This window comes from Thamnophis sirtalis, unplaced genomic scaffold (assembly GCF_051295495.1).
Source record: "Thamnophis sirtalis isolate CommonGarterSnake01/CBP01778 unplaced genomic scaffold, rThaSir2_p1.2 scaffold_3, whole genome shotgun sequence".
Classification (NCBI taxonomy): Eukaryota; Metazoa; Chordata; class Lepidosauria; order Squamata; family Natricidae; genus Thamnophis; species Thamnophis sirtalis.
The window spans coordinates 129,112,805-129,140,666 of record NW_028261383.1 but is presented as its reverse complement, the minus strand read 5'-3'; the positions used below and the strand labels follow the sequence as shown (position 1 = coordinate 129,140,666).

At 40.3% G+C, this 27,862-nt stretch overlaps 1 protein-coding gene across 2 annotated transcripts in view; it reads left to right on the top strand.

Moving 5' to 3' along the window:
- Window positions 1-27,862, top strand: part of MBTD1 (mbt domain containing 1) — a 56,094-nt gene that overhangs the window by 17,492 nt on the left and 10,740 nt on the right. For both annotated transcript variants that reach the window (XM_014063687.2, XM_014063686.2), the window contains exons 6-15: window positions 1,341-1,458; window positions 1,935-2,069; window positions 2,353-2,441; window positions 5,545-5,779; window positions 6,019-6,074; window positions 8,051-8,155; window positions 9,029-9,176; window positions 10,185-10,267; window positions 12,007-12,241; window positions 15,720-15,797. In XM_014063687.2, the coding sequence (XP_013919162.1) occupies window positions 1,341-1,458; window positions 1,935-2,069; window positions 2,353-2,441; window positions 5,545-5,779; window positions 6,019-6,074; window positions 8,051-8,155; window positions 9,029-9,176; window positions 10,185-10,267; window positions 12,007-12,241; window positions 15,720-15,797 (1,282 nt within the window). The remainder of the gene's footprint in view (window positions 1-1,340; window positions 1,459-1,934; window positions 2,070-2,352; window positions 2,442-5,544; window positions 5,780-6,018; window positions 6,075-8,050; window positions 8,156-9,028; window positions 9,177-10,184; window positions 10,268-12,006; window positions 12,242-15,719; window positions 15,798-27,862) is intronic.

Below are 27,862 nucleotides of genomic sequence, written 5' to 3'. Positions count from 1 at the left end.
CAGATGCTTCTATGTGCTTCTTAGAGGTTGGGATTTAGTATAGGATTTCTTAAGAAATATGATTATGAGGAAATTATTTTGCAGTATTCAATCTGCCTGAAGCTGTTGTCTTGAAACTTACTTGAATGCTGCTTTTATTGTTATTGTCACTGTCAGGAACATTAGTAGTATCCTGTTTGGGAACCTCCATAATACTTTACATATTTAACAAAATTTAATAGTATGGTTCCTATTTCATCTTCTATATTTTATTCTTTTTGTCACCTTGTCTAAAATTGGAGCATCTAAAATAGAATGCACTTTTAAGCAATCAGAGGATAGATACTTCAGAAACTATCAAATAATATTAAGATCTAACTTTATATAGTACCTCTCATATATTTTCCCATTAAGAACCCATTGAATCTGATTTCCCCCTTCAGGATTCTTGATCAACTCTCTAATGTTAGATTTCAAAGTCATGCAAAATTTTGAAACCAGTAATTCATTACGAAAAACATTATACTTTTATCCACATTTTACTTGATCTGTATCTTCTGGCACAGCTGTATAATTCTCATGTAGAAGTAAATCCTACTGGGATCAATGACCACCATTGTTTCAGATTGTTTTGGTTCTTGAGTCACTGCCAAATTTCCAGTTAAGGAAGTATACCACACCAGCAAAGAAATAGGCCAAACAAAAGAACCTTGTTCACTGAAAACCTAAGTGTGTGAGCAAACATATTTTCTTTTTTCCAAAATTTAGATGTACTCTTTTGATTGCTTTCATGTCAAGTGCTCATCTTTCTGTAAACAAAGTTGCTCTGCAATAATTTGCAATAGTGTACCTCAACTACAATTATTTTATTTCTTGTAACTTTTCAAATGTGTTAATGAAAAGAATGAGAAAAGGTTTTAATTTGGCTGATATACATACATGCATACATATTCCCAATATGCACTTTAAAGTAATTGAGATAGTGCTAGAAAAACAAAAATATTATTTGTGCATATAAAATTATATATTTCTTCAGTCCTTCATTGCTTGAATCTATTATGAAAAATGCTGATTTCTGATTTGGTCCCATATTCTTTGCTGCATTTGACTCTGGATGGATTTATTTTTATTTTTGTAATAATCATTATGATTTTCCTTCATGCTTAAAGCACATAAATATGAGGCATATTAAAAAATAAGTATTCTTTGTCAGAATGAATGGGGGAAGGGAGGAATGATTCTATACTGTCTTTTTAAAAAGGTAAGCTTTAATATATTGCTGCTAGTATGTTTTCAAAATTATGTGTGTTGTCACATGTTTATCTGTGATGTGACTTTTATTTTTCTGATTTACATTGCAGGCACCTATGGGGACATGCTGGGGTGATATCTCAGAAGGTGTGCGTGTAGAAGTCCCTAACACAGATTGCAGCTTACCTGCCAAAGTCTTCTGGATTGCTGGGATTTTGAAATTAGCAGGTTATTAATTTTTATAATCATGTATTTTAAATTATAATTGCTTAGACATGATTGAAGAATTATTTCTTTGAAAGGTTTCTCAGAAATAGAAATCCTCAGCATTAAATGGCTTAATTGTTAGATTGTTTAGTGAGGCATATCCCTTAGGAATAGCCAATCAGTGTTGATCATAGAAACTGTAAAGAATAGCTTGTGGCATATTGAATTATGAACATTAATTATAATCTTTAGTATTCTTTAGAGACTGATGGACCATAATTGCAACTGTTGAACTTATTAGAATGGTGCATGATTAGCTTAAAATTGTTACTGGAGTATGTGTGCACACCATTTATATTCACGTTTTTAGTACTGATACTCAAGATTGGTTTAAGGAATTGGAGGCCAGAATTGGAACCTCCACCTCCCGAAAGCCTTGATTAATATCGCAGATGTATTCCTCCAAAACAAGCCCTTAAACACAACCTCTGTTTCAGGTTACAATGCTTTATTAAGGTATGAAGGCTTTGAAGGAGATTCAAGTCTTGACTTCTGGTGTAACATCTGTGGACCTGATATCCATCCAGTTGGTTGGTGTGCAACCAGTGGGAAGCCTCTAGTTCCACCACGATGTATGTAACTATAGCACTAATACTTTGAACTTTTCATCTCGTTCTCTCTGTGCTGACTGTGATTGTGTTAAAACAATATTTTTATTTGTATTGAGGAATGCCTATCCTGTTGTGAGCACTATATATTATGTATTAAAATGTTTGGATTACTTTTGATTGTCAAAACCTTTTGTGCATTTCCCCAATAAATAATATATTTGGATTACCATTAAACTTGTTGATTCTCATTCAGAGTCTGTTAATTCAAAGTTTAAATAACTAATGCATGTTTTTTTCTTGACAGCCATTCAACACAAATATACAAATTGGAAAGCTTTTCTGGTAAAAAGACTCACCGGTGCCAAAACTCTTCCTCCTGACTTCTCTCAGAAGGTGAGAATGACTAAAACTGTGTGGGAAATTTGCTAATTTTCCCACTAGTATTAATATTAATAATTACATCAGTTTGGGGAGTCTTCCTTGAGCCCGTATGAGGGATTTTTGCAAGCTAGAAAACAGCCCTGAGACTAAAGCCAAGGAAGTATGTATCTCTTTCTCATCGCATACATTGAAATCTGAAGCTAGTGTTTTAACTAAAAACTAACCTGTTAAAAACAGTCATAGCATGCAGATCAAAACTCAAAGCTTCTATAGCTTGACCAGTAATAATGTTTTCATGTATTTGAAAAGGCAAAGGAAAAATTAGTTATTGTATTTTTTGGAGTATAAGACGCACTCCCCCCCCAAAAAGGGTGAAAATCTGGGTGCGTCTTATACACTAAATACAGCATTTTTGGCCTATCAAAAAACTGTCCCCTTTGCAAAAAATGAACGTGCAGAGGGTGTGGGAGGCTTGCAAAGTGCTACTGGGGGCTGGGGAGGGAAAAAATGAGCAAAAAACTGGTTGTTTTTGCCCCCCCAGCCCCCAGGAGCACTCTACAATCCTCCCATAGCTCTGCATGCCTTTTTGGGGGGGCAAAAAACGAGGGGTACAGAGGGTTTGGGAAGCCTGCAGAGTGCAAAAATGTTTTTTTATTTTATTTACCTATTCAAAATCATGGTGCATTTTATAATCCGGTGAGTCTTATAGTCTGAAAAATATGGTAGTTTCTCATTTAATAAACTGATTGAGAACCTGAGAGGTAAGTCATGAAAAGGCAGTAATTAGAATTACCTGGTATGGTCCAAGGGTCTCTGGGAATTCCTTAAAACCTTCACAGTAGTCTGCAAAATCAACTATGTCAAATATTGAAGATTCCAAAAATTTAACAAAAAATACTCTTATAGTTGTTAAAAAATATACTGTATGTTAAAAAGTTTTTCATGAAAAATATTTATGTAAATATCTGTTCATATCTAATAGGTTTGATATTTCTTTTTACATAATTCAATGTTCTACAAATGCATAAGTTTTTAATAAATATAAAGCATGTAAACAAAAACTACTTTTGGCATCCTCCATAATTTTTAAAGATGGGAAGAGGTCGTAAGCAAAAAGCTTAAGAAATACTGCTTGATTGTCTGAATAAAAGATTGTTACCAGACTCTGAAAACTCCTTCTAAATATTCCGATTGAATTTCTCCCCTCCCCCAACACACACACACACACACACACACACCTGTCAAACTCCTGGCCTACAGATGTGTCACATGTGCCACATGTGCCAGATGTGTCACATGCTGGCAACGCCCATGACCGGTTTAGCAAAGGGGGGAAAGTCCTAATACATCCAGGGACGTGCAGTCACTAGAGGCAGGGGAGGCAGGGCCTCACCAGTCTCCTGAGGGAAAGGAAGAATTTTAAATAATTTTTTTTAAATAATTAAAGCCAGGGTAGTTGCTACCAGATTCAAAGTCACAGTGGCTTGGTTCTCAGTGTTAACTATGGGAGGAGGCTAGAGAACTCGGGGCCTCTTTTGCCTAAGGAATTTTTCGCCTTTTAAAAGTTAAGGAGGAGTTAACAAGCGAAAACTTTAATATGCAAAAGAGGCACTGATTCTCCCGCCTCCTGATCGGGGAGCAGCGAATCATGCCTTATGAGCACGCTTACGTTGAGCACGCTTACGTTGGGCGGACAAGAGGAGAGTTGAGAGTGTTTCCACAGCTGGCAAAAGGTGGATCGAACGGAGGGAGGGGGGGATTCAAATTTATTGTAATTTAATTTGTAATTTTTTTATTGTAAGGGGTGTGTGTGTGTGTGTTTTCTTTCTTCACAGTGGTGGGGTCGGAGGAGGCGGGGGGCGAGGCGGTGGAGCGCAGAGGCAGCAGGGACGTTCTCGCCGCTGTGTCCCAACAGGCCAGGTGTCTCGCGTTTATATTCGCCATAAACGCGAGACGCCTGGCCTGTTGGACACAGTGGTGACGGGGGAGGAAGGGCTGGGTGCGCTGGCTGGCTGGGGAGGGGGGAACCCTTTAAAGCCCTGCTGCTGCGTCTTCCCAGCAAGACTTCCTTTTGGCTCGCGGTTTCCCTTGCCTGCCTTAACCAAAGCTTGGCGCCCTGCCTCTGCTTTCGTGCTCTCCCTCTCTCAGCTGTGCAGCAGCGTCGGCAGTAGCTCTCGGCCTACGGCGGCAGCGTCACACAAGCTATGGAAAGAGAAGGAGGAGGAGGGAATCAAGAGAGGCTTTTACCGGGCGTGCGCCCCACAACCAGGACCGTCATTGCGTCTCAAGCCGCGTTTCTTCCTGCAAAGCCCTTTGGGCGTCAGGCGGAGCTCTCGGGTTGCCTGAAGGGCTTTGCAGGAAGAAACACGGCTTGAGGCGCAATGACGGTCCTGGTGTGGGGTGCACGCCCGTTAAATGCCTCTCTTGGTTCCCTCATCCTTCTCCTTCCACAGCTTGTGCGACGCTGCCGCCGTAGGCCGAGAACTGCCGCCGACGCTGCTGCACAGCTGAGAGAGGGAGAGCGCGAAAGCCGAGGCAGGGCGCCAAGCTTTGGTTAAGGCAGGCAAGGGAAACCGCGAGCCGAAAGGAAGTCTTGCTGGGACGATGTGGCAGCAGGGCTTTAAAGGGCTCCCCCCTCCCCAGCCAGCCAGCCCACCCAGCCCATTCCTCCCCCGCCACCACTGTGTCCAACAGGCCAAGTTGCTGGGAGGAGAAAGTTTGGGCTGCAGGGCAGAGTTTGAACTGCCGAGTGACGTGCGGTGACCTTCATGGCCGGTGAGGGTTCCGCTCTATGGCAGACGCGGCGCCGGGGCTTCAGCGGGGCTTTCACGCTTGCCTCACTGGCCATGAAGCTCACCGCACGTCACTGAATACATCACATGACGATGACCTGAATTTGACACTCCTGATCGGTCTGTCTCTCTGTCTGCCCGTCCGTCCGTCCATCCATCAACACACACACTCACACTATAAGATGGTATTGATATTTGGAATTCTGCTACTTGTATTCTCTGAAAACTAGTTTTAATATATACAAATCTTTGCGGATAATATTTTGAATAATAAATATTTGCAGGTACACATGCATTAATGCTGCACAATTACTTGTTTCAAGGTATCTGAAAGTATGCAGTATCCTTTCAAGCCTTCTATGAGAGTAGAAGTTGTCGATAAAACACACCTCTGCCGAACACGGGTAGCAATTGTTGACAGTGTAATTGGAGGCAGATTAAGACTAGTGTATGAAGAAAGTGAGGACAAAACAGATGACTTCTGGTGCCATATGTATAGCCCACTCATTCATCCTATTGGTTGGTCTCGGAGTATAGGACATCGATTCAAAAGATCTGGTAAGTTAGGATGTAGTAATGAAACAATGAACAGCATTTGTTTTTTTAGCTAAAGGCATTTAAAATTATATTGTAACACCATTCTCTGCCACAAATATGCTATTACATTAATACTTAACATCAACATTCAGAATGTTCCACTTCGTTTTTATCGGTTATATTTTTGACTAATAATACTTTTAGGAGATGATTTTCATGTAGTGGAGGAGACAGCTTTAATTTTTCCTTTCTCTTCAAAGATATAATCAAGAAACAAGATGGTCAAATTGATGCATCCTCACATTTATTTGCTAAGGTACGATATTTTAGAAGAAATTGTATTTATATTGAAGAAATTTTTAATTTTAGAAAATGTAAGAATTTAATAAGTATGGTTTATCAGCACTTAATATTTCAAATTACTAGTCCAATAAGATTTGAAGACAAAGTATTAAACAAGTGGCAAAGGCAAGTAACTTGAAGCTTCAGATTTTACAAAACTTCAATGAATGAGGAGGATTGCAGTTCCAAATTCAAACTACATTACAAACTAACTAACGTGGATTACAGATTGGATTACAGATCATGTTAATGGCTACAGTGCCTCTGTTGAGGGAAAGGACTCCAAGGTAGTTTACATAAATACCTTTGGCTCAGTGCCATAAAAACAGGATGGGATAAATATAGAAAAAGAATTAGCCCACATTTATCAACCCTTGCTTCAGTACAGGTAGTCCTTGTCTTATGATCATAATGGAGCCTGCTTATTATAATTGCAAGTCCTGATGCTCATTAAGTGAGGCACATGACTGCTTGGCTCTCCCAAGTGTGATCATTAAGCGACGGCATGTGGTGTTAAACAGAAAGAGGTCAAGCAGCTGCCCTCCATGAGTAAAAAAAAGAATTTTTGCGCTGGGCTGGAGAAATGAAACTCAGACCCTGAAGCCATGCTGTTCCCCTCCCATCTCAGGACTAGCCTTTCCAGCCTTTAGAAACACAGCATTCGCTAAGTTTTTTTGGCTAGAGAGCCGGAGAATACAATCTTTCTGAAAAGGGAGAAGGGCTACAAAAATACCAGAAAATACTGTCCATCTAAAGGAAAAGAAAGCCACCCTACCGATCCACCCCTTAGAAGTATTTGGTTTGCTAGCTGGCTAGCAAATGTAATCTTTTTAAAATGAGAAAGGCTTTCCTGCCCATTTCGGAAAGATTATTTTGCTGTTTTGTCAACAAATGTGATCTTTCTGAAAGGGGAGAAGAGCTTTTTAGAACTGGCATCTTTGAGAACAACAGGATTGCTTCACAAAGAGTAGGGTGAAATCTATCTGACAGGCAGCCGCTGCACTCAAAGGTGCTGGTGGAAAAGTCTGGCGAAAGGGATTTTGGCATGGAGCACTTGGAGACAGCCTGGCTCCAAGTGCTCCATGCTTCAAACACCCTGGACTAAAACTCTCTCTGGGACTGTGCTGTGAACTTTTCCAACTATCCTCTTTGAGAGCAGGACTGTTACATGGAGGCAGTCCCCACCCCCACCCTCCTGCCAGTGTGGACTGAAATCAATCTAGCAGTCAACACTTCCACATTCTCAAAGAAGCTGACTGAAAAGTCCATCCCAAAATGGGTCCTGACATATTGTTTTCATCCTGTGACTTTGGAAAAAAAATCACATATAATGGGTACTGTAGAATGATGAATTAAATTATGGGAATAAGCATCACTGTCAAAAAATAATAATTTCATACAGTATTTCAAAAATAAGTCCGATACAGAATTTAATTCAACTTGGAAACCATCTATGCATTATAATTCTATATAGAGTCATGTGTTGCATTTGAACTCTGTATTTCTTTTAACCCAAGGCTTTAATACCTAGGCCTTTGTTTGAATTACTAAATAAGGATAGAACTCTTAGATTAAATAGATTGATTTTCTCTACTATGATTCACATTATGGATATTGTTATTCTAAATGATGTTCTGAAAATGCAAGGTACTTTAAAATGTAGCATTAATATATTGCTATTTTAACATTTTATACTGCTTATTTTTCTGTTCTAATTCTCTTTTTTCTTGATTGTGTTTTTAAGTATTTACTACAATAGAATAGAATAAATAAAAAGAGAGAAATGAATTTGCACCGAGTGAAAATGATGCATCTAAAATACATGCATAAAATGCATACAGAAAGACTGAATACTCTGCATAGAAAATAATGCCTTAACAGGTGTTTTGGTCTGGGTTGGTTGTTGTTGTTTTTGGCCACATATCAATGTGTACTATGGGTGTTTTTTAGGTAAAAGAAGCTGAGTCCAGTGGAGAATGGTTCAAAGAGGGGATGAAATTGGAAGCCATAGATCCATTAAATCTTTCTGCTATATGCGTGGCAACAATTAGAAAGGTAAAGATAATTAACTTACCTTTTAGAGGAATGTGAGCTGGAGGCAGTTATTAGGGCCATTTTTCCCTCTATGTTCTTAGGGAAATGTGTATTCAAATAATTGTTTATTTAATATTTTAAATCATGGGTGTCCAACCTTCTGGCTTGTCTGGGTTGCATTGCATGAAGAAGAATTGTTTTGGGCTGCATATAAAATATATAATAAATGTATATAAATCACATAATAATAAAAGTTTATGATCATTTGAGGCTGCATTACTAGCTGTTTAGGGCTGCACATAGCCTGTGAGCCTCAAGTGGGACACACCTGTTCTAAATTCTACCTAATATTACATTAATTTCCATGTACGTTAAAAGGAGCTCATAAGATGACAACACTATAGATTATATGGACCAATTGCTTAACAACTGCGCTATTTATATAAGGGAGCTGAACGAGGAACTAGCTGGTGGATTATTTGTACCCCATACCGAAATCAGAGTCATTTGTAAAAGTACATGGTCAACTAAGTATTATATACTTAGTTGACCATGATTGATCTTGAAAAAAGTTACAGAGTTGCCCATTTAAGCTGTATGGTCACTAAGAAGTCCTAGGGCAGTAGATTAGATTGGGAAGTCAAAACAGCATTCTGGGAAGAAGACAGTGGCATATAATTTTGTATCATTGCTAAGAAAAAAACATGTGTTCATGTCACTAGGAATTAAGCTTGACTAAAGGGAGACTTCATGGTTTAATGTAACCATGATTCTTTGAGAAATCTGAGGAAAAATTCTGTTTGTGTTTCAAACCCTGTGGCAGCTGAATTACCTGTCACTTTATGTTTTTCCGCCTTGCACTGCTTTGTATTAATTTTCTACATTTAATTCTAGGTATTAGCAGATGGATATCTTATGATTGGGATTGATGGATCTGAGGCAGCTGATGGGTCTGACTGGTTTTGTTACCATGCAACCTCCCCTTCTATATTCCCTGTTGGTTTCTGTGAAATTAACATGATAGAACTAACTCCACCCCGAGGTAGTCATGTTTTCTTGTTCTATATGTATATATACAAACACATTTTGATATTTTGTGTGTGGCATAATACTCGTACATTGTCTTGTAAAACATTTGTCCTTTCCTCCAGAAGTAGCTTGAAGTTGCTTAGCCAGCAGTTGAGCAGAAAATGATATTTTAATATTTCTTACAACAGCTTTTGGAGGACTTGGTTTGGATGTATCATTTTCTTTCTTTCCCTTGCTTCCTCCAAGGACTTTACAGAGCAAAGACTGAAGAAATTGCCCTGTTGCTGTTGTGTATAATTTCAGAAGAAATGCTGGACTAATAGTGGTGTAGCTTCTCCTTAATTATTTAGTGCAGGTTGGATTGTCTCACCATTAATGAATGGTTCAAGCAACTTATAGTTTAAAAAATAAATAATAAGGCTATTTTTTTTAAAAGCCTAAATCAAAACTGATAAAATAAGTATGTAATAAACCATCAGCACATTGCAGAGACCTACTTGCAAGTTCTGAGCTACCTCTGTTCAAGAGTGATTTGTATGTCTTTGAGCTCCCTTTCTTCCCACTGCTGATCCTACTGCAAAAAGTGCAGTCAATACTGGGCTAAATTGTCTACTTGGCGTAGGAACTTGATATATGTATGAATGCTCATCCTTAAAGGCTTTGCTTCAACTGCTGCCCTCAGATGAACACAGGCCAACAACTCTGGGGAAGAGGGCTTTATGCTTATTTGATTATAGAGCCATTAAGCCAAAAAGGTTCGTATAGCATAGCAGCCTTTAGGATTTTTTTGACACTAGAATCCTTTGAAATAATTTGTGTAGTATCTCAGGGGTAAAAATACATTTTAATTGTAACTTTATTTTTAACAATTTGTATTCTTTTTGTATTTTTAAAGTTTTTATTTTATGAATCTCACAAAATTGTATTATATGAAATCAATAAAAACAGTTGTACATATGTATTTTAGGATCAGAATATTTCCTTACAGTGTTATTATATAATAATTATACTTAACTTGTAGGTTATGCAAAACTACCTTTCAAATGGTTTGACTACCTCAGGGAAACAGGTTCAATAGCAGCCCCTGTCAAATTCTTTAACAAGGTAAGCTGGCATACAGACCAGAAATTTGATTATTGTAACATGCCTATACTTTCTTCATTTCCTGCCTCCCCTCCCTGAGCTAGAAATTGTCTATGTCTAGCTATTATAGAAAATGTTTTAAAAATGGAAAAGACAATTTATGTGAGGTGTATGAGATCTCTGAAGAATGGACATATGGCTGCTCTGAAGTATACAATTCTGCTATGCATGAATATGCTGGCAATCAGTGACATAAGGAATGATTATAACTAACAACAACCTATTTCCCTGAGTTGTATGATAAAATAGGAGGGAATGCTACTAAACCACTTTGAATTTTTGAATGAAAAGCAGACTTTAAAGTTATTGATATACTGTATCAGTAAATAGACACACGTCTTCTAGAGGATTCAAATGAGTTTTTTTCTGTCTGTCTCTCTCTCTCTCATCTTGGTAAATAATTGTGTTGATTTAGTATATAGAAAAAAAGAGAGGAAAAAAACAGAAGGGAGAACAAAAAATGCCCAAAATATACACATGAAAAATAGCTTAGTTTTAAAAGCAGCATTAACTTGAGAGAAACAATATTTCTCTATTAAGAAAGAACTGGTTCATAAGGAAACAGATGTAATAAATCCAAATTGTAAATCTGGTGTGGCACTGTCGCCTCATCATAAAAATGTAATCTTTTTTAATTATGCCCTGATCCATAGTTATGCATGCAGTGAGAAATATCAAATATTTTATTTATAATTAACATGTTTAAACCAAATTACTCCTCCTATAACTATAGGGACAGGTTTATGGATTTTAAAGCAAAATAAGACAGTAGTGAAGCAAGTACTTATATGGATAAGTACTTCATCATATTATATATTTAGCTTATTGAAATTGCTAGCCTTTAAAAAAAAAATCTCAGTCATCCAGTAAACATGAAACGACTGCTGCCATACTGTGTTCTGGACCAGTTGCAATTTCTGTGTAGACTTCAGATACGGTCCCATGTAAAGTGCATTGCAGTAATCCAGACAGGAGGTGACTGGAAGGCCAGGAAAAGGCACAATTAACACATAAGACAAATCTATGCAAATATCCCCCCAGCCATAACTGCTCATCAAGCAAGACCTCTGTGTCCAGGAGGAACACCCTTGTCCCTAAAATCTTTTGTAAAGAGTTTTTTTCCCCTTTGATATCTTTTTCAGAACATATTTCTCCTAAATGTGCAAGTACATACTTTTGTGGGTATATTTTTGTCCCATTCATCTTATCCTGTCTCTGTTACATAAAAAAAATAACTAAATGTGAATCAATGCCAGATAATCTGTCTCTGTGATCGCCAAAACATGGGATTTATACCCAGACATCAATATATATATTTGAATGGTCCCATTTATTCTTTCTGGTCATTGTTATGTAATATTAGAACAGCAGGAATGTCCAGAAGCTATGAAGAGAATCATTAAGATGAGAAGGCAATTTTCCTGTGGAAAATTTAAAAATTTTCCTTTTTATAGTAAAGATTTGATTTTCACACATAATGACTGGATCTCATCGCATTAAGCCATAATGTGATTTGTTTTGTGGGGATTCTGCACTCTATATGAACTCCATCACGATGGATTGTGAATAATGTTTAAGGCTGAATATGATAATGGCAACCCATACAGTATTTGTTTATTCAACAAATCATAGTTAATAATGCTTTGGGATGATGTACAAATCCACCTAGTGTAATAAATTTGATTATTTCCCTGTTTCAGGAAGTTCCAAACCATGGGTTTCACGTTGCAATGAAACTGGAAGCTGTGGATCTCATGGAACCTCGTTTAGTATGTGTGGCCACAGTAACACGCATAATCCATCGTCTCTTGAGGATACATTTTGACGGCTGGGAGGATGAATATGATCAGTGGGTAGACTGTGAATCTCCTGACCTCTATCCTGTAGGGTGGTGTCAGTTAACAGGTTACCAGCTACAGCCTCCTGCATCACAATGTAAGTTACTAAGATTCTTTTTTAGAATCTTCCATTTCTGATATTTAGCAGATTCCTACAGCAATAATTTTATCTTCACTTATGAAATTCTGCCACCTTTCCAACTGCCTCAATCATCTCAGACATTTGGTTAGTAATTCAGAATTGCCTGATCTAATTTGATGTGCCTTCAAAATGTTTTTATAGCTTCAGCTTTATTTTTACATATGTCTAAAGACTACAAATTTGTCTTACTAAAATGTGTTACAATATATATTTGTTTATAATAAAGTTTACATAGATATATAAGCTTAGTTGGAAAGATCTTATTCTACTACGTGGTTTGAGGTTTGCTGTTCCTTCTATTAATTCAGATCTTTTAATTTACCCATGTTTCCCTGAAAATAAGACAGGGTGTTATTTTCTTTTGACCCCCATAATAAGGGCTTGAATTTATTGTCGGGGGGGGGGATTATTTTCTGGCAGGTAGGGCAGGCGAGAAGCGAGATATGCATTTTATCTTTCCAGCTCCATCGCGTTCCTTGCCGTTGTGTTCAGGAAAACACGTTGTAAAAAAAACTTTGCAAGTCCAACTTCTCAAACTCGCAAGAATGTTTTTTTACAAATTGTTTCCCTGGACACAACAGCTGGAAAGGTAAGATGCGCTGCGGTGCAATTTGGGGATTGGCAGGTGGAGCAGGGGATTGGGTGGGACAGAGGCTCCTGTAACCTGCCCATTTCCGGTTGGAACAGCAAATCTTTGTTACCTGCCGGAGGATGAGGCAGCAGGAACCAAGCACCTTCCAGCACCTCGAAAGCGGCTTCGCCCAGGCAGGGACTGGTGATGGCTGTGGTTGTTGGCAGTGTGAGGGTGTTGGTGGTGTCCAACCTGCTGCTGCAGGCCGGGCAAATGGATGAAGGCGCTGAGATTGGCTGCGGGTGGCCGTCATCTGCTTGATCATAAGCGCCGCGTTCTGGCGCTGATGCAGAGCCACCTGGAGATCTGAGGTTGGTGGAAGAAGAAAATACTTGGGCACCGGCGGCTTGAAGTCCCCCAGCAAGCCAGGATAGGGGAAGATGACAGGTGGCTCTCCAAGGTGGCGCTTCCCTCTGGACACTGCTGTGGCTGTGGCAGCGTCAGCGGGCAGGAATTCTGCCTGGCCAGGAGAGCCCGGGGGGGGTGGGGGAGGCTGGCCTGCTGAATAGCTGAGGAGGTGCCCGCCATGCAGGTAGAAGGCGCTGGGTTCAGGCCCGAAGCCACCACCAAAGTGCAAGACCACTGGTTGGGTCTGGTGCACACCTGGGCTACACGGCGGGCTGCCGAAGAATGTGTGGATGGGCTGGGCCTGGCCCAACTCTGGAAGGCCACTGTGAGGGACATGGAAACCACTATAACCTTCCCTGGACAAGGTTGGGATCATGGCCAGCAGGATTGTTTTAGTAGTTTTGCGGGGGTTATTTTTTTTAGGGGGGAGCTTATTTTATCCCTTGCCCTGAAAAGCCCGATTGGGCTTAGTATCACGACATGTCCTATTTTCGGGGAAACACGGCATTATGTAGTAGAATAGGCACTCCTCATCTCATAATACTCAATTTCTGGGTTATGGTAATTTGGGTTCTCTTAAATCTGTAACAAAATGAGGAAGGAATAAAATGTTGTTAATGATAAACCTAAAAGATGGATAGAAAATGTTGGCAAATAATTAAAAGAGAAATTATGTCTTTTTTTCCAGCAGTGTTTAAAAAGGTGATTACTATTGTGACAATTGAAAATTAACTGGAAGGGAGAACTATGCCCAGGGATATGTATAGTACAAGGCATAGCTTCCAACAAAAATTCTCCATAGCTCTAGAAGGTTCTCTACCTACTATAGAGATGTACCACCCATATGGCTGTTGCAAAGAGACCATGATGAAGAATGTAATGCTGTTGCTATAGCTATTTGCAAAACGAGTGCATTCCCCAACTATCGTATTTACTACTATACTTTCTGCTTATAGCTTTGTTATGTAATAGTTGTGTGCAACAAAGCTACAGTGTTTGATTATGAATATTCTGGTGTTCTACAAAATACATTGATACAGTCATTCCAGGAATGGATTCATCATTCTTGCAAAGGATTCTTTTGGAACAGGCTGTGATTTCTGTCTATATCTGGAGCACAGTAAACCATGCTCTGTTGTGGGGGAAAAAACACTTTCAGGAAAAAATAAACTGTGTCCAGACTGGCCAGATCTGGAAGAATGTTCTAGTGAACATGGAATATAATCTGTGATCAGACTACAGAATTTTGTACTTCCCTGTGGTGTGGTATTTCTGCTTGAATGCTTTTCCTTCACAGTTTATTATCTTCCGATTGAATTGTAGTGCATGCATTTTTACCATCTACTCCAGCATTCTGACTTCTGATTGATTTTCGCTCTTTCCTCTTGCATTGCAATTGTGTGTCATAGTATCAGTGTGATCCAATCATAATTGCTCTCTATCACAGGTAGTCCTCAACTTATAATTGCAATTGGAACTGTAATCTTGTTTGTTGAAAGAAGCAGTTGTTTCAGTGAGATATCCAACTGACTGCTTTGCTCAACAACTGCAATTCTGGCTCTTCCAGTTATGGCTTGTTAAGCACACAGAACGAAAGAGCTTCCTATCAAAGGAGGGCAGGTAGCTTCCCTCTGTGTACAGAAGGGAACTGGTGTACTGAATTGGAAAAACAAACCTGGGATTGTGAAGATCTTTACTTCGTGTCTCCAGGCCAGCACAAATGTCCCTCTCCCCGCTGTGTGCGGAAGGGAATTTGTGTGCTGGGTTGAAGAAACCCATTTCTACAGCCTATCAAGGATTGCCCCACCACCATCATGCATGGAGGAGAGAGGGGAAGTCCTTTGGCAGGCGGCAGCAGCAACTTTCTCCTCCAGCTTCCCCAAATGATCATCACATGATTGTAGGGTGCTTGGCAATCATTGTTAACTGGGAATAGGTTGCTGAGTACTCAGATCATAATCGTGTGACCACGAAGGGTTGCAAAGTTTTACTGTGACTGGTTATAAGTCAAGGACTACCTGTATAATCTAAGTACCATAGAAAGGATATACAATAGATACAATGTAGATATACAATGTACTGGTCACATAAATATACACAATTTAAAAGATTTGTAAATTAACATAATTATGTATAAAATAAAAAATTCCTGATAGGCTTTAATTTTGTCTGATTAGAAAAGTAATAATAGTTTTTTTTTTATCCTGCCCAAACCAGTTTTAAATTTTCACCTGAAACTTTATTGTTAATTAGTCAGAATATTAATGTGCATCATTAAAAGCATTAAAAGAAGTTGGTCACATTTTGAGTAGGCATTAAATTACATTGCATGTAAATGCTTCCTATAGTATCTTTATTGGCCAGAGCATTTTATTTGTATGGAAATATGTTATCTAACTATTTTGAAATAAGCTGTAAAGTTGTGTTAAAACAGTATCTTCTGTTAAATTTTAGCTTCAAGAGATAGCCAATCAAGTTCATCAAAACAGAAGAAAAAGTCTAAATCACAGCAGTACAAAGGACACAAGAAAAGTGGGTAACAGAATTAATTTTTTTTAACTATATTAAAAATCTATCACTTTATCTCAGGACATTTTTGTGTGTAAATGCTGTTTGGGAGAAATAGCTTTCAAATGTAGATATCCACTATGACATAAAGGGAATTGCAGTGATTCATTATTTTTATACTGTGACGGTTTCTTTTCATTTCTTCTTTGAAATAAAAATAAGATGGATTAAATATGTTATTGAGCAAGTTTTTTCATAGTACAAGAATTATTGTAGTCTCTTCAGCTTCACACAAAGCCTGCTTAAGGCCAAATAAAGAGCATTTTTAAATAAAAAGATGCGCAAGTTGTGTGGAGTGACAGTTTAGCGGATATACTTTTTGTTGAAGAAAAAATGCTATTAAAGAGGAGATTCATGTCAATTTTTCCTTGCCTGCATTGACATTAATTTCGATATTCTTTCTGTATTGTTTCATTTGGTCTTCATATAGGTAGCTCATCTTAAAAGATGAGCATTTTTGATGGCATTTTAAAAAGCCAGCAAGATTAATGTATGAAATTTAATTTGGGACTCTGACAAACATTGAAAAGACTTCTCTCATTGGTAACTGCTATGAAGTTATAGGAGTTAACTTTAAATTTAAAACTACATTTTGAATAGAAATGCAAATAAAAAGTTTATTTTTTTCCTTAATGGCTTGATCCTCATGATATTTTATACTTTATTTTCAACCTGAGTAGCCTTCACTGAATTGAACTAGTATTCTAGAACTACTTTGGTCTAGTGGTTAAGGCATCAGGCTAGAAAGCAGAAGGCTCTGAATTCTAGTCTGGCAATAGCCATGAAAGCCAGCTACTTGATCTTGGGCAATCACTCTCTCAGCCCAACTCACCTCACCTTGTTGTGAGGAAAATAGGAAGAAGGTATGTTGAATGTTCACTGCCTTGACTTACTTGTAAAAATAATAAGGCCTGCATTACAAATAAATAAGTAAATTCTTGCGGTGGTAGCCTCTGAATAAATAAATCCACCTTCATTTCAGATGGCATCCAGGAATAAGAAAGTTTATTGATCATGTTTGTGATACTTCACAAATTTCAACATAGAATAAGTCCCTTTTTCCTAATACATAGATAGTGTGAAACTATTGATTCTGTTTTAGACATCATGAGTATCTTTTCCAAGAGGAGAGAAGAAAGAAGTGAATGGTATCATTTCTAGGTTCTACAATTGCTGCAAACTAAGTGTTAACTGTGCAAACTAGGACAGGGGTCTTAATTTTGTGCATGAGATTGCACTGCACAAAAATTTCAATACAAAGTAGAATGATCTTTATTCATTTATTAGCATTTATTAAGAAACCGCATTTAAATTCACATTTTTGAGAAAGCCACTTCAATGATTTTATAATAAATTTAATTTTCTATACATGTAAGCATTACATATGCTATGATTCAAACTTAAACATTTGTAAGCATTTGTACCAATAGTAATTATAAAAATATGAGATTTCAAGAGCATGTTGAAAACTGCCTTGGTCATATGTTCCCAATCTGATGTCATCCAGTTGTGTTAGGAGTACAGTTTTCAAAATTTTTGCCCAGTATTGGAATTTTGAGAATTGCAGTACCATCACATTTGGAAGGCACAAGATAGGGGGAAATATTTTGGGATCTTAAAAGTAAAACCAAAGAAATTATGTTCTGCTACTAACTGGCAAATATATTTTCTGTCATTGAAGATGGAAAATTATAACCATAACTCCTTCATTATTGTTATTTCAAAGTAATCATATCAAAGAGCTAAAACAATAAAACTATATTGTGACTCAGATTTGTAAGCATGAGGGCACCTTCCAATACTTTTTAAATGGATAAAGCTGAGATACAAATGCATACTCTCTCAGTGAGATACTGTTTAACTGTGATACCAGCGGTGTGACATGTAATTTTTGCAGTCCTTCAAAATTTTACTGTCATGTAAAGCAGTGCAAAACCTATGGATAATTCTCATATTGGCATGAACGATTCATATCAGACAACAATTTTGCATGGTATTGATTTTAGGGTAGCAAAATTTTAGATATTGCAGTTGTGCTATGGTAGGAGTTGGTTTAAAAAATAGATCCCTTGTCACTGGTACAGCCTAAAAAGCTTACAGTAAGTAACAAGTGAAATTTCGAATAATAAGATGGCTATTAAAATATCTTCTGAAACCACTTTTAATTTGGAGATGTTACTGATGGATAATATTTATCTATGTGTACTTGAAGAATAAATCTGAAAAACTTATTCAAATGTAGTAATAATTACATCAAGGGTTTAGCAACAAACGGTTTTAAGATGGAATTCATAACTGTGATTCTTTTATACCAAGCAGTGTAAGAAGGAATGATATTCGTCCTCCTTGCTAACCATGCCTTTTTCTTTGTATTAAGGATAATTGTGAGGTTAATGAAGCCCCCCTCTTATAATCAAAAGTTATAAGCTCTACAATCAGAATATTGTTGCCAGACAACCAAAACACCTTTGAGATTAGAAATTAAAAGCTAATTGAATCCAGAGGCTAAGTGAACAAGTAATTTCTGTAAAGCCGACTTTTGCAAAAATACTGGGGAAAAAATATGTTACCTGACTATTGTCATTTAGCACTACAACACTTCTAACAGTCTGAGAAGTGCTGACTGTCCCATTCCAGTTCAACAGAGAATGTTTTTTTCCCTCAAGAGAAAAATGTTTATCACTTTTGTTGAAATCTTGTACATCAGGACTTTGGAATCTACCAGGTTTTCCCGAAAAGAAGACCTCCCCGGATAATAAGCCCAATCAGGCTTTTGAGCACATGCGCTAAAATAAGCCCTCTCCAGAAAATAAGCCCTTCCCAAAAATATTGCAACATAGCATCAGCCATGAGGTGACCACGCTTGCCGCCTCCTGCACCTCAAAAATAATAAGATCTCCCCAAAAATAAGGCAAAGTGCTTATTTCGGGGGTCAAAAGAAAATAAGACTAAAACTAAAATGCAAGATATCTATTTGGGATCTGTTTGTTTTAGCTCTTCATGGCATGAAGCCAGTTTGAATTAAAGGGCAAATGAGTAAGAGTGACATTCTCAATTTTAATTTCGCTACCAAATACGTATCTTAATACTTTTCTTACCCTTCTATCATCCCAGTTACTTAGACAGTTATTCTGTATAGTAATGGATTTGTCTAGTCTGCCTCAAAACAGACTATGAACAGATACAATCATACAGATGTATGTGATTGTCTTGATTAAGACTATAATTATTGCTCATATTGTACATCACTTAATTGATATAGCAATCTTTGTTATGACACTAGTTCCTTTTTTATACTATTCTGAAAGCATAGAAAGGCACAAGAATATGAAGTCTTTATATCTGGAGTTATACTTGGTTTGTCACTTTTAACATCACTGTTAAATCAGAGGTACAGGTCATGTTTCTCTACCTTGACAACTTTAATATGAGTGGACTTCAACTCATCCTGGGTGGAGAATGCTGGGAGTTGAAATTCACTCATCTTAAAGTTGCCAAGATTGAGAGATACTGGTATGGTTAAGAGAATTAAATAGTTTTTGTTAGAAATGTAAGTTAAGGGGAAAACATAACACACTGCAATAGAAGGATGCTTCATAGAATCTTTCGATTTTGCCACAAATCACCAGAGTTAACTTCTAAGTGAATCCCCTTGGCTTTCATTGATGGAGATTAGGACCTACACAGAGAAGCACCAAGTGGAGGCCATTTTCAGTGAGTCTTGCATTACCTTAATGCACTGATATAAGTGTTTTACTTTAGTTTGACTTGATGTTTAGAGAGGAAGATACCAGTTGGAAAGAAGCCTATCAGTTTGTCGAGCGGCCTCATGACGGGTGGGGTATGGAGGAGCTTCTCTGGTGATGAAGAGTTGACTCCTCAGTATCGAACCCTTCCAGCACAGACATCCCCGGAGGCCTGCCAGCCTCCCCGGACTAGCAGAGAGTTCAATCCCTGCCTCAAAACAGGTAATTGGTCATGTAAAAAAAAAAAAGCAAATATATGAGAAGAAAGTTGACTGAGGACCAAGCATGGTCAGGCATGTAACATGCTGGCTCATTGCCACCCTCACTTTTCATTTAAAAATGGCAAGAACATTCATATCAGCCCATGAGCCCATCTCATTGAACTAATCATAAGTGTTAAGTCCTTGATTTCTATGTAGCCAAAAAAATTCACTAAATTCCTTCCCAAAGCAAAGCGAAAGTAGAGATAGAGTGAATGTATCAAGGCAAGACGGTTAAGTTAGTATTGACTTTTTATAGGCTGGGCATGATATCTGAAGAACACAGCAAACCTCTATGAGCAAGCTGTTTTTGTTGTTGGAAGAGTATTTTGAAAAACTTAATGTGATTCACTTTTTAAAAATTGCAATCATATCTTTAGGTCCCAAAATTGACTGGAAGATAAAAACTTTTCTCTATAAATATTTGACCATTTAGACAAACAAGAGAACAATAGTGTATTAGTATGTCTTGAGGCTCATTTAAGGTTCAGATAGGTGCATTAGGGCTGACAACAAATGTCAGTCTGTGCTGAAAGTGGTTAGCTAATATAAAATAAATTTGGGAGGCTAATGTTATTTTTGTCTGGAGAATATCACTATTGATTCCCCCCCACTCTCATGGAATGGGTAGCACTATATATGAGGAAAGGATGCTTGAATTTTTAAACAAACCAATTTCTATTTGTATAAAGATGTGTAGTTGAAAAGTCTCCTTTTTCTGAGTGTTCCACAAAATTCAGATCATAGACTAGATCATAGATTTCATTCTACATATAATCTGAGTCCTGTCTGAAGAGAAACATACCAAATTCGATGGTATGTTCTGTTCCACTGTAAGAAATCCTTCTATTTCCTACTCCCTTGGCACGACCTAGACACTGCTATGTAACATGTCCCAGTGAATAGATAGGTGCATGTCCCAAGTAATAAAGACCTCTGCATAGCCTATTATTTGCATGACATGAATCAAGTTTCGTCTGCCGTCTGCAAATAGCCACCTTAATGCACAGTAGGGAAAGTCTCTTTTATACCATGCAACAAGATGCATGTGCCGGACAGTGTCTAGTCAGTGAAGAACTATGAATTCTGATAAGGTGCTTTGTTGTACTAGTTTCTGCTGGAGTGAAACAGAAGAACGCAGGTGTGTTTTCTTTGGGATGTATTTGATTTATCCATATGATTTCTCATTGCATCCCTATCTAATTATTTTCGCTTACTTGGCTAATGCTAACTATTAAAGTATTTTATAATTACTAATGAAATGAAATGTTCAACATCTTGCCGAAAGCTTTATTTTCATGAATGCTACACTTCATGTTTTCTTCAAAACAATCAAGAAAATTAGTCTTGTACATCATACATCCCCATCGCCCATTACATTTCTGTAGTGCATTGAACCAAACACTACACTTCGCTACTTCAAACGCTAATCTTATTATCTGGAATAAGTATGTTTCTAATTATGATTATGTTTGAAATGTTAATGTTAGTCATTGTATTTCTGCACTATATAGTCTTCAGGCATTTTTTTTTCATGGGGAAAGGTGTCTTGGAGGATGAGATGTCATCAAGCTAATCTTTTAATACATTATTGTCTTAACATAAAGGTTAGAGAGAAGGGATTACCATAAGAGCTGACTGAATTTTTAAACATCAGAAAGAAATATATTGCTTTATAAAAGGAGGAAGGTACCATAGGCTCACCTTAGGCATGAAAGCCAGCTGGGTGACTTTGGGCCTGTCAGCCCAGTTTACCTCACAGAGTTGTTTTCCAGTTTTTTTAATAATAAAGGTGAGATAAAAATAAATAAACGAAATAAAATAAAACTATAGTTCTTGACAATAATTATTTAGTGTAGGGTTGTCACAATTTATGGTCTTTCAAACTGCAGTGCTCATCCCTTATCAATCATGACATTGGCTTGGCTTAGCTTTGTTACTCTCTCCTGAAGAGCCACACACCAGCCATGTTCACCTTAAGGAAATTATTTGATGAATTTCTAAAAATATTACTTTTCTGGATCTTTATCTGAGGGATAGTATCAGTAGGTACTTTTTAAACATCTCTAGCAGATTATTTTGAAAGAATTAAAGTTACATGTGTCTTTTTATTTTGGCTATTTTATCTTAAAATGTACTATCTGCCTTTATTTTAGAAATAAAAAAATGTAAAACCAATTGAATTCTTCAAAATATTTGTATGTGAAATCCCAAGGACTTCAAGCGATGGGTCAGGCTTTAATAGTAAAATGTTGAATTTGTTAAAAAAATCTCAATAAATTCCCAGAATATGGACAATTGTAGTCTTTCCAAAAAACATACTACTATTAGTGGTTGTCCTTCCAAAGAGGAGAGACCCTTGACAGCTATCAGGTGGTCTTGTTCCTTTCATGTCTGCCTACCAGATTGATCAATTAATTTAATTATTTTCTATATATTTCAGGAAACCTAAAGTGGCTTTTATAGGAGTCCCAGCTGGTCTCCCATCCAAGTAGTTTCCCAACTCAGATTGTTAAAACAAAAACAAACGGTTTATTACATATATTCAGATAATGCCCTAAAAGTGCATGATAATAGATTTTAAGTATGCAAGCCTAATGAAAAAGAAAAATCAGAGCTTCCTTTGCCAATCTTTAGTTCTGAAACAATTTTCTACAGCGAGTCTAATAAACTTGAGTAAAGTTACTCTAGAATAAGCATAATAAGCATAATAAACATAAATGAAATGAATTAAATAATCTGATTAGGATTGAAATGGGAATAAGAATAATATCATGAGCCACAGGTTTCATATTGTGAATAATAATGTAATTAATTTCTGTAAAAGTCTGAAAGCTATTTTTATCTCCTTGAGAAAATTGCTTATACATGTTCTTAATTTCATAGTAGTATTTCAGCTTGCCTGCAGTGGACATTTGGAACATGCTGAAATTTGCAACTTGAAATGCAAGAATAGCAAATGGCAATAGGCATGGATTGATGAACAAAATGAAAGAAAAATTGTTATATTACCTTTTTGTTGTGGCCCAGCAGGATCCGGTTGAGCTGCTGATGGACTCGGATAGCGAGGAACCATATGAGTCTGCCAGGGAAGATGTGGAGGACTCTGGGCAGGGTTCAGACTCAGAGCAGGGACCAGAGAGGCTGGTTGGCCACCAGGAGGTGCCTGAGGCATGGAGCAGTGGGGAGGATTCAAGGCAGTTTGTTCCTGACGCCAGACTAAGAAGGGCGGAGAAATGGAAGCAGCAGCTCCGGAGGCAGACTCAGAGATGATAATTGAGCCCAGATGGTTGTGGCTTGGCCCCTCCCAAGAAAGTATATAAGTGAAGAAGTTGGGAGGGGTCATTTGCAAGACACAACTGTTTGAAACAATATTGGAATACTCTGTCTGTCTTGTATGTGTGCCTGTTGGATTTTGGGTTGCTGCCAACTAGTCTTGCATGTGAGTCTTGTCTGGGCCTTCAGCCAAAGGAGTCGAGGAAGGAAATGTCTGGTTGCTGTGCCTGACAAGTTTGACGGTATCCAAGCCATGTTTCCAGCTTTCTTGGGACAATGCCAACTCTTTTATCAGTCTGAAAGCAGAAGACTTTCCCACTGTCCGGGTTCAGGTGGGATTCATTATCAGCTTGCTCTCAGGCTCCCCAGCTCGTTGGGCTACTCCTTTGTTGTTCCAGGCTAGCCCTTTGCTGGACGATTTCAGGGGTTTTTGCAAGCACCTCAGACTCATGTATGAGGACCCCATTAAGGAGGAAATAGCCACCAGACTGCTCATGATCTTGGAAGCATGCCTTCTCGAAGGAGCCGATCCTGAAGCACCCTGATCCCCATCGTCCGTTTGTGGAGGAGGCGGGTGCATCTTACATCGCGGTGGGTGCGGTGTTACTGCAGGCTCATGCCCCTGGCGGCACCCTTTTCTCTTGCGCTTTCTTCTCGTGGAAATTCAATCCTTCCGAGTGCAATTACACCATCTGGGAGAAGGAGTTACTGGACATTAAGGTGGCATTTGAGGCCTGGAGGCATCACCTGGAAGGGGCCAGGCATCAAGTCGAGGTCCGGACGGACCATAGGAATCTAGAGTTCCTGACAATGGTGTGCAAGTTGAACCAGCGCCAGATCCGGTGGTCTCTGTTCTTTGCCTGGTTCAACTTCAGAGTGACCTACATCCCGAGTGCGCAAAATCAAAGGGCAGATACCCTGTCCCGGAAACCGGAGTACTCTGACACTGCAGACTCGCTTCTACCCTGGACAGTTTTGCCCGTTGAATCCTTCATGCAGTTCACGAGCCCATGGACTTACGGTCTCAGGTACGGGATACACAGCAGTGCGAGTGGGTGGAGCGATGGAGGGCAGTGGTAGGACTGGTCTCCCCGTGGACCTTTGACGATGAACTTTTGAGGTACCGGCTCTATGTGCCCACGGGGCCCCTCTGGGGACTTATTCTCTCCCAGTGTCATGACAATCTGGCGGTGGGACATTTTGGCCTTTTCAAGACTTTGAACCTGGTCTCCCGTACTTTCTGGTGGCCCCACTTGTGACATGACGTACAGATGTACGTCACCTATTGTGTACAGTGTTGGCAGGCTAAGTCAGCGACGGGAGCTCCTCCAGGCCTGCTTCAGCCATTGCCAACCCCGGACAGACCCTGGGGAGCCATGTCCATGGACTTTCTGACGGAACTACCTCCGTCTTTGGGGTTTACCACGGTCCTCATGGTGGTGGACATGCTCACAAAGATGGTACATTTCCTCCCATGTCGGAGATTGCCGACAGCCCCCACCACTGCCTGCATGTTCATCCAGCATGTCTTCGGGCTGCACGGCCTACCCGATCGGGTCATGTTGGACCGTGGGACACAATCCACGGCCCAGTTCTGGAAAGGGCTGATGGAAGCTCTGGACGTCCAGGTTTGTTTGCACCATCCCGAAACCGACGGGAGAACGGAGAAGGTGATTGGGATCTTGGAGCAGTACCTGCGCTGCTTCGTGAATCAGCAGCAGAACAACTGGGCGGAGTACCTGGCCGTGGCAGAGTTTGCGTTTAACAACTTGCAGCATACCTCCAAACGGATGACGCCCTTCATGGCTAACGTCAGGTATCATCCTCGTTTTTTCCCTCTTACCCCAGTCAAGTCCCTGGTCCCCGCAGCACATGACTTCCTCTCGGAGCTCAAGGCGGTCCACCAAGTGGTGCGGCACTATCTGAAGCAAGCTAAGGAGGACTACAAGAGGGTGGCGGATAGGTCTCAGTGTGGGGTGCCGGAGTTGGCTTTGGGGGGATCGCGTGTGGCAGTCCACGCGGCATCTTCTGTCCCACCGGCCAACTAAGAAGTTGGACCACTGGGATCTTGGGCCATTCCTGGTGGAGACCGTCATCGACCTGGTGGTCTATTGCCTGACCCTGCCACGCTCAATGTGAGTGCATCCTGTGTTCCATCGCTCACTCCTGATCCCTGAGAGGTTGGCTTGTCCTCTCCGCCAACCGTCTCTGCCCCAGCCGTCACTGTGTGAGACTCGAGATGGCTAAAGGGATGATTCCAGTCTTGGTTGACTGGAAGGACAATGGATCAGAGAGGGGGACTTGGGCCGATGCGACGGACATACATGCTCCCTCTTTGGTGCGGGCCTACCATGCACGATATCCCTCAAGGCCGTACCCTGAGCCTCAGACCCAGGGGAAGGGCCCCGTGGTGAGGGATAGTGTTGTGGCCCAGCAGGATGTGGTTGAACTGTTGATGGACCCGGATAGCGAGGAACCATATGAGTCTGCCAGGGAAGATGTGGAGGACCCTGGGCAGGGTTCAGACTCAGAGCAGGGACCAGAAAGGCTGTTGGCCACCAGGAGGAGCCTGAGGCATGGAGTAGTGGGGAGGATTCAAGGCAGTTTGTTCCTGACGCCAGACTAAGAAGGGCGGAGAAACGGAAGCATTTGAGCTCCCCCACTGGGAACCTAGAGACAAAGTCCAGTGTTGCGGGGACCGGAGTCGACAACAGCTGGAATCTCAGCGGAGTTCTCTTTGTAGACCTGGCCCAATGACACTGGGCACATGACTTCACGCACCTCCGTGCGTCATTTTTCAGATGGGGCCACCAAAATTGACGGGAAGCCAGGCGCAACGTCCGAACAAACCCCCAATGTCTTGATGCAGACACGCAATGAATCTGCGCAAGCACCCGTCGACGGATGTGCCCTGTGGGAACATAGAGCTGGCCCCGACACTTCAAAAGATCCCCTGCCAAAGTCCATGGGGACGCCGGGCCCACTTCCGCCTTTTGTCGCTCCACCCAGTCGTCACCCCGCTCCGCATCCCATACCAGAGCCTGCATGCTCACGGAATGACAAACAGCAGCGCCGGATGCAACAGGTAGAACAGGCCGAGGTGGAAGCGAGTTCGCAGGGTCGGAATTCTTTACTTTACTCAGCAGGGCATCCACCCTGGGACTCCACACACCCCCGAACGCACGCTATCTTGTGCGAATGGGGTAACACGGCCACACCAATGTGCTGGTTGTCCGACTTGATCGTGCGTTGCTGAGGGACGGCTGCAGTCCGCACAACCCTTCTGTTCTTCTTGGGGCAGCTCCCTGCCAAGTATCCAAGATCCCCACAGTAAAAACACAATCCCTCCGCACGTCGTCTGTCCATCTCTGTCCGTGACACTCGAGGTCTGACAGCACCCAACTCCATGGGCTCCTCCCAGTCCACTGCAGTCCCTTGCTGAACCGGCATGCTGGTGGTCTCCTGGAATACACGGCGAGGCTTTCGCCTCTGCAGCCGGGCGTCTATCTGGAGGCACAGGTGGACCAAAGCGTCGAATGTTGGTGGCCTGTCCACCCTCGCCAGTTCATCCTGCAAGGCCTCAGACAATCCATCCTGGAACGTGTCCATTAGAGCTGGTTCATTCCATGTGGAATCCTGGCTACGTAGCCTGAATTCAGACACATAATCCTGCAATGAACCACTTCCCTGCTGCAGTGATTTCAAACTTCTGGCAGCTGGTTCTCCCTTGATCAGATCTTCAAACATCCGTTTGAAATACTGGCAGAAGCCCTGGAAGTCATCCAACAAAGGGCTCTGCTGAACTAACAAGGGGATGGCCCAACGGGCAGTTGTGCCTGAGAGCAAGCTGATAATGAATCCCACCTTCATCCGGTCAGTGGGAAAGTCCTCCGCTCTCAGGCTAATAAACAGCTGGCATTGTCCCAGAAACGCGGCAAACATAGCCAGACTCCCATTATATTTATCTGGCATGGCTACTGGGCACTTCCTCCTTAATGGGGGGGGGGGGTTGCAGCTCTCTGCAACTGTTGAATTTGATCCGACAACATTGCGATTTGCTGTGCCATTAATCTATTTTCAGCCATTAACTGTTCCATAATTACTGAGATTAAGGCTTGTCAGGCAGGAGTCAATCTGTTCTGTCCCCCCTTCACGGCTCTTAACAAACGGCAAGACAAATAAACTTAAAAGGAACTTTATCAGTTCTCAGTTCAAACTGGCTTCGAGCCCAAAAATAACATAAATACAGTCTCTGACTCGATAACGGAATGAAAAACAAAACAACTCTTACAAGCAATGCACTTCTCCAGTGTAGCCTTGAATCAGGGTTACAGGAAACACCAAAGCACTTATCCAAGTGTATCAAGCAATGTTGTACGCACGAAGGAACGTTGACTCCTGCGACTAGGGCGTGGCAGCATCGTCCTTTTATCTCCAAACCTGCCTCTAACAAGCCCCAGCTGCATAATGAATCTTGTATCCCGAAAAGACTCACAGCAGACATCTGCTGAGTCACAACGCCTTTCTATAGAGGGAAGCGGTGGCTCAGTGGCTAAGACGCTGAGCTTGTCAATCAAAGGTCAGAGGTCGGCAGTTTGGCGATTCAAATCCCTAGCGCCACGTAACGGAGTGATCTCCTGTTACTTGTCCCAGCTTCTGCCAACCTAGCAGTTCGAAAGCATGTAAAAATGCAAGTAAAAAAAATAGGAACCACCTTTGGTGGGAAGGTAACAGCGTTCCATGTGCC